The sequence below is a fragment of the Microcaecilia unicolor genome, chromosome 2 (genome assembly GCF_901765095.1).
Source record: "Microcaecilia unicolor chromosome 2, aMicUni1.1, whole genome shotgun sequence".
Lineage (NCBI taxonomy): Eukaryota > Metazoa > Chordata > Amphibia > Gymnophiona > Siphonopidae > Microcaecilia > Microcaecilia unicolor.
This window is the reverse complement of record NC_044032.1, coordinates 337,877,137-337,890,675: the sequence shown is the minus strand read 5'-3', so window position 1 is coordinate 337,890,675 and position 13,539 is coordinate 337,877,137. Positions and strand designations below refer to the sequence as shown.

At 50.0% G+C, this 13,539-nt stretch overlaps 1 protein-coding gene across 1 annotated transcript in view; it reads left to right on the top strand.

Annotated features, from left to right (window-relative positions):
* The first annotated feature begins 245 nt into the window (after positions 1–245).
* Positions 246–13,539, top strand: part of LOC115462055 (zinc finger protein 2 homolog) — a 66,055-nt gene continuing 52,761 nt past the window's right edge. The window contains exons 1-3 of the mRNA XM_030192103.1: positions 246–354; positions 1,115–1,246; positions 2,171–2,278. Of these exons, the coding sequence (XP_030047963.1) occupies positions 246–354; positions 1,115–1,246; positions 2,171–2,278 (349 nt within the window). The remainder of the gene's footprint in view (positions 355–1,114; positions 1,247–2,170; positions 2,279–13,539) is intronic.

The window sequence follows — 13,539 nt, the reverse complement described above, 5'->3', positions numbered from 1 at the left end:
TTTTCCTGCTGCGCTCTGTTCTCCAATTCCTCCAACTTACTATGTTGGGCTTGAGTCAGAGCCTCCAATCGGTCTAGCTTTTCACTGTGGGCCTGCAATAAGTCCTCTACGTCAGAGACCGGCCCTCCAATTCTCCTGTGCGGCGGGGCAACTCCGCTGTGTTTTGTGCTATCCAAGCTATTTGCTCCAAGAGCTGCAGGAGTCAGGGGTCTAGGGCCTTTACCACCGCCTCCGTAAGCTCCGCCATGAATTCCGCGGAGGTCAACCTGGGTGGAGAGCTGGGCGCCATTTTGTCTTCATCTTGTTTGCTGCGGTCAATGCCTCTTTGCAGTGGTTTTGCAGACATTGGTGACTGTAAAGTTATCAGAAATTTGTCCATGTGTTCCCTGATCAATCTGGCGAGTTTTTATCCAAAACAGACTTGCTGCAGTCAAAATTTCAGAGTGCTGAAGTGGGTCCGTTCCCCGCAGCGATCCGAGGTGGATCCGCTGTTGCTCACGACATCACGTGATTTTGATTGTGTTTTTTAAAATTATATTTGTAACTTAGCATTTTATTTATGAACCAGTGAGATGCTTTGCAAATTCAGCAGTATATCAGGATTGGCCTAATGGTTAGTGCAGTGGGTTTTGATCCTGCAACGTGGGTTCGATTCCCACTGCAACTCCCTGTGACATTGGGCAAGTCACTTAACCCTCCATTGCCCCAGGTACAAAAACTTAGATTGTGAGCCCTCTAGTCACAGAAAAAGTACTTGCATATAATATGTACAGCGCTGCGTACATCTAGTAGTGCTATAGAAATGATTAGTAGTAGTAGTAAGAAAAAATGAACTTACTGGGTGCTGAAGACCTCTCTGACTCTGTCTCATAGAATCCTAATGATTTAGCACATTTCCAGGTAATAATGTCAGCCAGAATCTGATATCTGATCTGTAGCAACAAAACGAACAATAGTCTGTGTAAAAAAAACCCCACAGAAATTTCCATCATATTTATGCAGCGGCATCCGCAAAAAAAAGCTATTTGTAACTCTTGAGGAAAGAATCTGTCCACCTCAGTACTAAGATGATCATGTTCTGGGGTAACTAACCTATTGTATCTTTTTCCTATAGTAGGCTCCCACAATGTGAAGCCTGACATTTTAATCCGATTTGAGCAAGAGGGATTCAAGACTGAGCCTCTGGGATCTGAGGAAAAAGGAAATCTGACTAGCGCACGCATATGTGAGGAACAGCATGAAACAGGTGATATAGCTTGAATTAAAACTAGTAATGAGGCAATACAAACTTTTCCTACAAGAAAGACACCTCCCATGGACCAGAGACAATGTGGGGATTATGTGCTTTTTGTTCTATTTTCCGTATTTCTGCTTTTCTCCTTTCCTTATCAGATCTGCTTTTTTACTTCTCATTCCTTTCCTTTCTGTTATTCTTCCCCTATCATTTTCACATGTCTCTCTCCCTTCTCTTCATCTCCTTTCAACACCTGATGTCTCTCATCTCTTTTCACTTTATTCAATCTTGGTCTTTTCTGGAAGAGGCTGGAAAAAAGGAGGAAAACAGCCCCCACTGAGATTAGCAGGAAGAGTGCAGAAGGATGGTCAAATTGGGAGTACAAGGAGGGAAGGGGGCAGGAAGGACCATATTGATAACAGTAGGAGGTAGGAATGAGACTGAATGGCTGAACAAGGCATCAGGAGGATGGAGAGAGGAAGAAAGGAGCAGAAGAGGGGGAAGTAAAGGCCCCCTACCCCAATAGAAGTAAGAAAAATGATGGCGGCAGATAGGCCCCTCACCGTTCAAACCACCAGGAGGTGGAAAGAGAGGATAACCAGTAATATCCATGTTAGGAGAGAGGAAAGTTGAGTAGCTACCCACTGGCAGTAGCAGGGAGAAGGGAAATGGGAAGATCCATATTGGTGGTACCAGGTTGAAGAGAGGTGGGATTCTATAACAAAGGGCATATTCATTACCATAGTATTGTAGGAACCTGTTTGTGTTGAAAGTCATGGTTCATTATCAGAGCTGCTGAGTCCTGTAACTCATTCCACCAGGATACTTACATTTTCAGTGCTCATAAAATTCCCTTCATCTCAATATAAGTATTAATTTTCTTAGTTCCTAAGGTCTCCTTTAAAACCTGAAGTTATTTTTCCATTCTTCTATCAGGCAGCTGGAGTGAAACTACTGACTCCACAGTAGAGATCCTGAAAATGGAAGAAGTTCCTGTCAGTGACCAGCTGGAGGGAGGAGAGGAGGATTCTGATATCGAGAGCGGTGAGCCAAGAATTCCTTTATACTAAAATCCTTGCTGTGGAGTATGGAAAAATTAGGACCTACCTGATAATTTTCTTTCCTTTAGTAACAGCAGATGAATCCAGGAACTGGTGGGTTATAGCCGCCTACCAGCAGGTGGAGATAGAGAACACTGAAAGAAGGCAGTGACCCTGGACGTCCAGCTCCTTCCCTGTTCAGTATATGAACATTCCAAAGCAGAACGAAGAAACAGAACACAAACTTTCCTCACAGTGAACAACTGCCCCTTAAACCCGAGCAAACAACTTGAACAAAGGAGGGAGAATCAACCTCCTGAAATAGAACTGTCATCGTAACATCTCTGCTCTTGTATATTACAATTCTGCCATCTAGAAAACAAAGGAACGGAAGGACAGACAGCCAGATAGGGATCCTGGATTCATCTGCTGTTACTAAAGGAAAGACAATTATCAGGTAAGTCCTAATTTTTCCTTCCTTAGCATCAACAGCAGATGAATCCAGGAACTGGTGGGATGTATCAAAGCACTCCCTACACCTGGTGGGAACGAGTAGCTCCTCGGGAGAGAGCCTGTGCTCCAAACCGCAAATCCTCCTGCGCCGCCACATCCAATCGGTAATGGCGCACAAAATAAAAATGAAAAGCCCAAGTTGCTGCCCGACAAATCTCTAAAAGAGAGAAGACACTCGTTTCAGCCCACGAAGAGGCCATCACCCGCATGGAACGTGCTTTAAACGCCTCCGGGGGAGACCTACCTGACGTCAGGTAAGCAGAAAAAATGGCTTCCTTAAGCCAGCGAGCTATGGTGGCTTTAGATGCAGGAAACCCGCGCCTAGGACTCGTCAACAAAACGAAAAGATGATCGGAACACCAAAATTCATTCGACGTGCAAATACTACAGCAGCACTCTGCTAACATCAAGCAGGCACAATTGTCCAAAGGAATCCAGGAATTCCTCCTTCCGAAAGGACGGGAGAAAAATCGGCTAATTGATATGGAAAGTCAAAACAACCTTGGGAAGGAAAGAAGGCACAGTTCGAACTGTAACTCCAGATTCTGAAAACTGCAAAAAAGGATCTAGACAAGAAAGAGCCTGAAGCTCCGACACTCTCCGCGCTGAAGTGATGGCAACCAAAAAAAAAAAAACGTTTTCAGTGTCAAATCCTTCTGCGAAGCACGCTTAAGTGGCTCGAACAGAGGTTTCTGAAGTGCCATTAGAACTACCCCCAAGTTCCAAGAAGAGCATGGAAAATGCAACGGAGGACGAAGATGTAAGGCCCCCCGCAAAAACCGAATCACATCTGGATGAGCAGCCAGAGAGGACCTCTCCATTCGTCCCCAAAAAGAAGCCAACGCTGCCACTTGAACCCGAAGGGAATTGTAGGCTAGCCCCTTCTGTAAACCATCCTGCAAAAACTCCAACATCTGCGAGACAGAAGCCAGCAGGGGTGAATAAGATCTCGCAGCGCACCACAACTCAAAGGTGCGCCAAACTCGAGTGTAGTCTGCGGAGGTGGAACACTTGCAGGCCTGCAGTAGAGTAGCAATAACCGAGTTAGAATAGCCCTTCTTTCTCAGCTTTGCTCTCTCAATAGCCCGAGGCGGTAGGGATCTTCCATAGTCACTGGCCCCTGATGCAGCAGGTCCAGCGTCAGGGGTAGACAAAGAGGAGCTGCCACTAACAATCATTTGAGATCCGCATACCAAGGTCGGCGTGGCCAATCCGGCGCGACTAGTATCACCAACCCCTGATGCCGACGAATCCGAAGGAGAACTCGTCCTATCAAAGGCCAAGGAGAGAACGCATACAGGATCTCTCCTTCTGCTGAAAAAGTGATCTACCTTGGCCTTTACGTTGGACGCTATGAGATCGACCAGAGGAGTCCTCCACTTGTGACAAATCAGAAGAAAGGCTTCCGCCGCCAGTTCCCATTCCGCTGGGTAAGATGATGCCTGCTGAGGAAATCGGCCTGGACGTTGCTTTGCCCCGCTATATGAGCGGCAGAGAGAAGGACTAGGTGACGCTCCGCCCATTCGAGAATGGTGGCCGCCTCTGCGGCCAACGCTGTGCTCTGAGTGTCTCCCTGCCGATTGATGTATGCTACTGCCGACATATTGTCGGAGAGAACTCGGACTGGGTGCCCTTTCAACACTCAGTGGAAGGCAAGAAAGGCCTGAAAAATTGCTCTCAACTTCAGGCGATTGATGGACCACTTCGCTTCCGTTGTCGTCCATTGACCCTGTGCATAGTGGTTGAGGCAATGCGTCTCCCAACCTGTCAAACTGGCATCCGTGATAACCACCAGCCACTGAGGGGGAGCCAGCGGCATCCCCCACCGCAAATTGACATTGGAAAGCCACAAATCCATGCTGAGTTTTGCTGCAGGAACCCAAGGGAGCATCCATTGATATTCCAGAGATATCGGCGTCCAGTGACTCAGAAGGGAAAGCTGCAGAGGTCGCATATGAGCTCTCGCCCAAGGAACCACCTCCAAGGTGGTCGTCATCAACCCCAGCAGTTGGACATAATCCCAGGCCCGAGGAACACGCAATAGCAGATGCACCTGAGTCTGGAGTTTGAGTCACCTACTGTCGGGAAGAAAGACCGAATCCAACGCAGTGTTGAAATGAATGCCCAAATACTCGAGAGACTGCGAGGGGGTCAGATGACTCTTGGGGAAGTTGACCACCCAATCGAGAGACTGCAGAAGATCTATTACCCGGGCAGTCACTAGTCGACTCTCTCCTTCCGAATTCGCCCGGATGAGCCAATCATCGAGATATGGATGAACACGGATACCCTCTCTCCTGAGGAAGGCCGCCACAACCATCATCACCTTGGAAAAGGTGTGAGGTGCCGTGGCCAGACCAAACGGCAAGGCGCGAAATTGGAAGTGACGACCTAAGATTGCAAAGTGTAGAAACCACTGATGAGGCGGCCAAATTGGGATATATATGTACGCCTCTTTGAGGTCTAAAGACGTGAGAAATTCCCCTGGCTGCACTGCCGCTATGACTGACCATAACGTTTCCATACGGAAATGCCGCACCTTTAGAGACTCGACTCTGTGCAAGTCGAGAATCGGACTGAAAGTTCCACCTTTTTGGGGAACCACAAAATAAATTGAGTACCGACCGAAAGTCTAGAACCCATTGATGTGACATTATCTTGGCCCACTCTTCAAGGAAAAGGAACAAAACGACCCCCTATACAGGGAGGTGTAGAGTGGACCTGCGCCACATCATTGGGAGGGATGTCCTGGGCCCCCCTGTCGTTAGCTGGAACAGCAGAGTGCTTTTCAGAATGAAAGGAAAACTTCTGCTGAAAACGGGACCGCTGAGCCGAACCCGAGGTCTGCCCTGGATGATACTGCCGGGCCTCCCAAAACCAAGGTCTAGAGGAGAAAGGAGGAGCTCTTGGACGCAGACTTCGGCCTATCCTCAGGAAGATGCTGAGACTTGGAATCACCAAGATCTTTAACAATCTTTTCCAAATCCTCTCCAAACAAGAGTTTCCCTCTAAAAAGCAACCTAGCCAAACGCTGCTTTGAAGCCATATCAGCTGCCCAATGACAAAGCCAAAGGAGGCGTCTCGCCGACACTGTTAAGGACATCTGTTTGGCCGATGCCCTAACCAAATCATATAGAGCATCAGCCATGAAGGCCAAGGCTGATTCCATCCGCGGGGCGACCTCGGGGAGAGAACCAGGACCCTCCGGGGGCTGAACAACCGCTTGCTGAAGCCAAGAAAGACATGCTCTGGCAGTGTAAGAACTGCAGATAGCAGCCTGCAGCTCAAGCGCCGAAACCTCGAAAGACCGTTTCAAGGAAGCCTCCAAGCGACGGTCTTGCATATCCTTTAAGGTGACCCCCCTCCTCAACAGGGAGAGTAGTCTTCTTAGTAACGGCAGTAACAAGAGAGTCCACCTTAGGAAGCCCAAAAAGAGCCAGATGCTCCTCTCGAACCAGGTACAGGCGAGCCATAGTTCTAGCCACCTTCAAGGAACCATTCGGATCCGACCACTGAGCAGAGATGAGCTCTTGGATGGACTCGTGGACTGGAAACGCCCAAGACGGCTGCCTAGTGCTGTCCATTTTGGGATTATAAGAAGATGTATGAGCCATGCTAGGATCTTCAATGCTTAGAGCCTGCAAAGCCTCCAAAATGAGGGACGGGAGTTCATCCCAATGGAAAATATGGACTCCCTTAGGGTCATCCTGCTCCTGAGGCGCCCCCTCTCCGTCGTCTAGGCCCTCCAGCCGAGAGGGCCTTCCAGAATCTTGAGACTCCCCAAAAATGGAAAGTAAAGTAGACGGAGGAGGAAGAGAGACTTCATCAGACTCAGAAAACACCCGCCTGCGCTTAGGGCCAGGCGCGTCCGCAGGAGAAGGCAGCAAACCCCCAGAAGAAAGAGGAGCCTGTGAGACTAAAGAAGGACTAACAAGGCCAGAGCCCAAGGAGCCCTCAGGCAGAGCACTCTTCATAAGAAATGCCTTATGCATCAGGAGGACGAACTCAGGGGAAAAGGAATCTCCCAGACTGTCTGCTGCCAAAACGGAAGCAGAAACGGAAGCAGGGAGCACGACGGGCGCATCCCTCATCTGCACTACAAGCTCGGGCTGCCCCTTGCCCATACCATCGGCAGCAACCTGAAGCCGCGAGTCCCCCTGCGCGTCCAAGATGGCGCCACCGCCAAAGTCAGAAGGGTGGGAAATCTTCTCCGCTGACACTGCTACGCTCCCCAAGCCCAACGCCTCTAAGCAATTCGTGCTGCAGAGCCCTGCCGCGGTTCTCCGTTTGCCGCAGCGGGAGCAGCGTTTAACAGCTTCCGCTGCCATACTCAGAGTTGCCAAATTAAAAAAAAAAATTCCCACACAAAACAGCCCAAAACCCGCACACACCCCACCCCCGCCATCATCAACCCCGCCCCTTCCGTCATCACCCCCAACCCCGCCCCTTCCGTCATCAGCCCCACCCCTTCCGTCACCCCCGCCGTCAGCCCGCCCCCACCGTCATCGCCCCGCCCAATACGTTAACAAACCCCGCCCAAAATGTCACAAACCCCACCTCTGTCGCCATTAGCCCCACCCCCCGCCGGCCGAAAAACCGCCCCAAAATCCGCACAAAAAAACCAAAACGAGCCCAAAAAAACGCAACCCGCCGCGGGCAAAAGTTTCCCGCGGCGGGTTGCAGAAAACCGCCCAATTGGGCAGGAAAACCACCCATCTGGCAACCGTGGCCATAATGACGACGCTGGCCAACGGATGCGAAGGCAAGATGGCAGCGGCGCGCTAACAAAAACTCACTCTGCTCAGAGCATTGAAGCCGGGAACCCTCCCAGGAGGAGCCAGCCGAACTCTCCACACAGCTGAGACCCAGTTGAGAAGAGCTCGGGTCTGCCTGCAGCATCTCTCACCAGTGAGGAATAAAAGGAGCCTCAATTAAACTTTTTTTTTTTTTTAAACACTGTGAGGAAAGCTGAGAGGCTAAAGAGAGCAGGCACAGAGCAGCCACCAAGAGAGAAACTGGGAGGAAGGGAGAGATGGGGTAAGGCAGGGACCTGGAGTCCAAGTATGCCTTTAAAGCGGACACCTCCAGCCACACACCCCCTGCTCAACTGGCCAAACTCAGGAGCCTCCCACAGTAATGAATCCAGGAGCTGGAAGGCGGATTCAACCCACCAGTTCCTGGATTCATCTGCTGTTGATGCTAAGGGATGATAAATTTTCACAAAGACAGTAAATGTTACTGGTGAATTTCAGTAACATTTTTGTTTCTTAGTGATTAGAATTCAGTTTTCTTAAGCTACCAGGTGTGAGGTTGTTAGCACCGAATTCTTAATGGTGCAGAGCTCGTTATTCAATTAAATTGCACGTGCATCTTGGGCGCACATACAAATTTGGGGATGCATGTCTGGAAACCATATATAGAATCCAGGGGAAACTGTCTTCTAAACAGTAACATTGCCAAATTCTGTCTTTCTTCACTATTTATCAACACCAAGGATACCCTGTGCTGTCAATCCCAACTCTCCCCCCTATTAATTACCTAAATTCAACCTCCCCCCCCCCCCCCCACCATCCAGCTTATTCCTCCAATGTGCAAATGGTCCCAAAGGTTTTCCAGTTTGTCTGTAGAGTGATGTTAGAATGCTCTCTCTCGTTCTCTCTTTCTCTGTGTCCCACTCCACTATCTCTCTCTCTCTCTTATATGTGCCCCCATCATCTCTCTCTCTTTCTCTCATATTGCCCCCTGCCTTCACCCATTCTCTCTGTCTCTCTCTTTCGTGTGCCCCCCATCATCTCTCTCTCTCTCTTTCTCTCATATTGCCCCCTGCCTTCACTCATTCTCTCTCTCTTTCTCTCATGTGTGTCCCCCGCCTTCACCCATTCTGTCTGTCTCTCATGTGTGCCTCACTGCCTTCACCCATTCTCACTCTTTCTCTTATGTGCTCCCCGCTTTCACCCAATCTCTCTCTCTCTACCTCTCTCTCTCTCTCTGTGCCTTCACACATCTTTGGTTCATTTATATATCAATTGAGCATAAAGAAGCAGAGGAAGAAAAAGCTGAAAAAAAAAGTGGATTCCTCTTTTGTTTTAGTTGGACTCATCGTGCCTCACCTGGCTTCAGCTACAAGTCCTCCAGCGAGATCCCTGCTGCAACTTCTCTAACTGTGAGCTTGAGCCACACGGTGCCAGAAGTTTGGATTGGTCTTCCAGTATCAAATCTCATGAGACTTGTAACCGAGGCACCAATCCGAACTTCCGGTGCTATGTGGTTCAAGCTTGCAGTTAGAGGAGATGTGGCAGAGAAGCAGGGATCTCATCGGAAGAATCTGTTTCTACTGAACTTCTGTGGGCCAGAAAAATTAAGCTGACAGACTGGATTGGACAAAACTGCTCTATATAGAACTGGGCAAGTCACTTACCCCTCCATTGCCCCAGGTACAAAATAAGTACCTGTATAGAGTGTGTAAACCGCTTTGATTGTAAACACAGAAAGGCGGTATATCAAGTCCCATTCCCTTTCCCTCCTCTTCCCTTTCTCTAAAATGCTTGCTGAAATAGTCATTTTAGCCATAGTTACAAAATCTCTGGCCAGTTCACTTTGTCCATGCCCATTTTTAGAATGGCTTCCCATGTTTTAAGGTAGGCTGGCCTAATAGTACGGTAGCAGGAGGTATTAATGCTTCATACAGCCTGGTAAGCAGCCTCTTTGTCCCAGATTTATCCAAGACCTCCTTAAATGGGGTCATCTTAGCTGCAAGATCTACTTGTAACTTATAATGTTCCCTAATTCAACAAAACTGACTTGCTTACCTTTTTCTTTTATTAATTGTCCCATTCATTAAAGGCGCATTTTATCCTTCCTTCTCTAATCTTCACAAGACAACCTTTGCCCAAAGGCCTTATTATAACTTAGAGAATCCCATTGAGTAACCTTTTTAATCCACACCAGTTTCTTTACATCATTCTAGATATGCAGCTTACATTAGAATCTTTTTTTGTTCTAATTCCGAGTAGGTAAGGTATCCAGCCTAAATAAGCCAATCTGCACCCATTGCTTCTGATACCCAACTCTCGCCCATTCGGCAAGCACTTTTAGTTGAGCTGCTCTGTAATATCCCACCAAGTTTGGCACACCCCTTAATTTTGGCTAATATAATATAATACTTCCCATTGTATTCTCTGGGGGTATCTTTTCCAAAGAAGCCCAAAAATACGCCTCTGCAGGATCCTGAGATTTTACTGGGAATTTCCAGTGAGAGTGACAAGAACTTATAAACCAATCTGAGCTTGCCTTTCATCCAAACCATATCAAGTATCTAAGTCCCTGAAAATATCTCCTAGCAGAGAATAATTCAGTCTGTATGTACTCACAAGATCGACTGCTATCTTTACCCCCAGGTGCATGAGACACCCAGTTGCCCGTATAAAGGGAAAAGCATCTGTAAATTAGAAACCACTAGCCTGTGCTCAAAATTAACAATTGTTTATGAATATATCGATATACAAGGTCATACAAGCCTTAATGGGAGACAAGGTATGTTCTAAATTCTGGACAGAGGCCAGCTCCTTACATAGGAAATGTGGTATCTTGAACACACAGGATTAAAAAAATACATAAAAAGATTCCTTATTACAGGTGTGTAGGTTAGTTTACTAAAGACTGCATACATATGGATTATATCTTCCAGATAGTCTCCTTTACCCCTTGACCATCTGATTACCCAGTATTTATTGGAGGGCCACTTGATAATATGATCAGTTTTGATATTGGCTTCGAAGTAAGTGGACTTAGGAAATCAAATACACTAGTGTTTAACTTTAGAAAAGGAGATTACGATAAAATGAGAAGAACGGTGAAAAAAGACTGAAAGGAGCAGCTGACAGGGTAAGAAACTTGCATCAGGCATGGATGCTGTTCAAAAACACCATCCTAGAAGTACAGGATAAATATATTCTGCGTATTTGAAAAAGGGGAAAAAAGACCAAACGTCAGCCGGCGTGGCTAAACAGTAAGGTAAAGGAAGCTATTAGAGCCAAAAAACAATCCTTCAGAAAATGGAGAAGAGAACTGACTGAAGATAATAAGATAAAACGTAAGGAATGTCAAGCCAAATGCAAAGCGGAGATAAGGAGGGCAAAGAAGGACTTTGAAGAAAGTTAGCGTTAGAAGCAAAAACGCATATTAAAAATATTTTTAGGTACATTAAAAGCAGGAAGCCGGCTAAAGAATCGGTTGGGCCGCTTGACGACGGTGGTGTTAAAGGGGCGATCAGGGAAGACAAAGCCGTAGCGGAGAAATTAAATGAATTTTTTGCTTTGGTCTTCACAGAGGAGGACTTGGGAGGGACACCGGTGCCGGAAAGGTTATTTGAAGCAGGTGAGTCTGACAAACTAAATGAATTCTCTATAAACTTGGAGGATGTAATGGGTCAGTTCTGCAAACTGAAGAATAGTAAATCACCAGGACCAGATGGTATTCATCCCAGAGTATTAATAGTTCTCCGAGGACAAGCAGGCTGCTTGTTCTCACGACTGGGTGACGTCCGCGGCAGCCCCCACCAACCGGAAAGAAGCTTCGCGGGACGGTCGGCACGCAGGGCACGCCCACCGCGCATGCGCGGCCGTCTTCCCGCCCGTGCGCGACCGCTCCCGCCAGTTCCTTTTTTTCCGCGCCTGGAGAGAGTCGTGCCTTGCCGCTCTCTCTACTTCAGCCGCCGGATTTTGCGATCGCGTATACGCGGATCGTGCTTTTTTCTACTTGTTTCTCGGTTTCGTTACCGCCCGGTTTCCTTTTTACAAAAAAAGAAACCCTGCGCGTGTGGGACACGCGCTCCCTTTTTTCCCTCGCTTCCAGCGGGGACGTCACGTTGCGGCCTAGTGGCCGCTCGGTCGTTTGTTTTTCGTGGTGTGATTTTAGCCACCATTGACGACTTTGACTTCGCCGACGCGATTTTTCCGTCGATGTCCTCGAAGGTCCCGAGTGGATTTAAAAAGTGTGGTCGCTGCGGCCGGCCGATCTCGCAGACCGACACCCACGCTTGGTGCCTCCAGTGCCTCGGGCCGGAGCACAATCTCAAGTCGTGTTCTTTGTGTCTCGGTCTCCGGAAACGGACTCAGGTTGCGAGGCAAGTTCTGCGGGACCGTCTTTTTGGAACTTGCGCCGGCCCCTCGAGGGCATCGGTATCGACGCCCGGCCCTTCGGTACCGGTATCGATGCCCGAGACATCGGCACCGATGGCAGCGACCCCAGGAGAACAGGTCCCGTCGGCCCGCCGGTCCTCCGGTGAGAGTGGGGGTGAGAGGCCGCGTGGGCAGTCGGCCCCGGTCACGCCCTCAGCTCGTGGCCCACGGGACCGAACCCTGTCTGACCCGGTACCTCGAGACCGAGGAGGATCGACCTCCTCCTCCTCCATGCCCTCCGGCGCCGGTGACGTGCATCGAAAGAAAGACAAAAAGCGTCGTCACCGGTCGCCTTCGGTGCATCCCGATGTCGGAGAGGAGGCGACGCCGAAGCGTCATCGTCGTGAGGAGAGATCTCCGTCGGTTGTGGAGGTACCGACGGGTCGGGGTTCCGGCACCTCGGTGCCGTCTCCTGGCCCAGCAGCTTCCGGCACCAACACCCTTACCGGCCCCACCGCCTTTCCCGGCAGCGGGCCTGGACGAGTGCCTCAGAGCCATCCTTCCGGGGATCCTGGAAGGGCTGATGCGCCAGGCTGTGCCGCCAATGACTGTGGCGCCGGCGAGCTCTAGCCCGGCGCCGGGGCTGTCGACACCGCCGCCGCTTGCGGTGCCGGTCTCGACCGCCACGCAGGTGGAGTCCCCGTCGACGTCGATGGAGGGAGCTCCGTCCCCGCCGGCGCGGGAGTCCACCGCTCGACGACACCGAGACCTCGGTGCCTCGACGTCGAGCCGGGCCCGGTACAGGACTCAGCTACATGAGCTAATGTCCGATACCGAGGATGAGGACTCGTGGGGGGAAGAGGAGGACCCTAGATATTTCTCCTCAGAGGAGTCTACGGGCCTCCCCTCGGACCCCACGCCTTCACCGGAGAGGAAGCTCTCACCTCCTGAGAGTCTCTCCTTTGCCTCCTTTGTGCGGGATATGTCTATCAGCATTCCCTTCCCCGTGGTCTCTGTGGAAGAGCCGAGGGCCGAGATGCTCGAGGTCCTCGACTATCCATCACCACCTAGAGAGTCCTCCACGGTGCCGCTGCACAATGTCCTGAAGGAGACGCTGCTCCGGAACTGGGTGCGACCATTAACTAACCCCACCATTCCCAAGAAAGCAGAGTCCCAGTACAGGATCCACTCTGACCCAGAGCTCATGCGGCCCCAATTGCCCCATGACTCAGCGGTCGTGGATTCTGCTCTCAAGAGGGCACGGAGTTCGAGGGATACCGCCTCGGCGCCCCCGGGGCGGGAGTCTCGCACTCTGGACTCGTTTGGGAGGAAGGCCTACCAATCCTCCATGCTCGTGACCCGCATCCAGTCATACCTGCTCTATATGAGCATCCACATGCGGACCAATGTGCAACAGCTGGCGGACCTGGTCGATAAGCTCCCGCCGGAGCAGTCCAGGCCTTATCAGGAGGTGGTCAGGCAGCTGAAGGCATGCAGAAAGTTCCTGTCCAGGGGTATTTTTGACACCTGTGACGTGGCATCTCGTGCTGCGGCCCAAGGTATAGTGATGCGCAGGCTCTCATGGCTGCGTGCCTCTGACCTGGACAACCGCACCCAGCAGAGACTGGCTGAC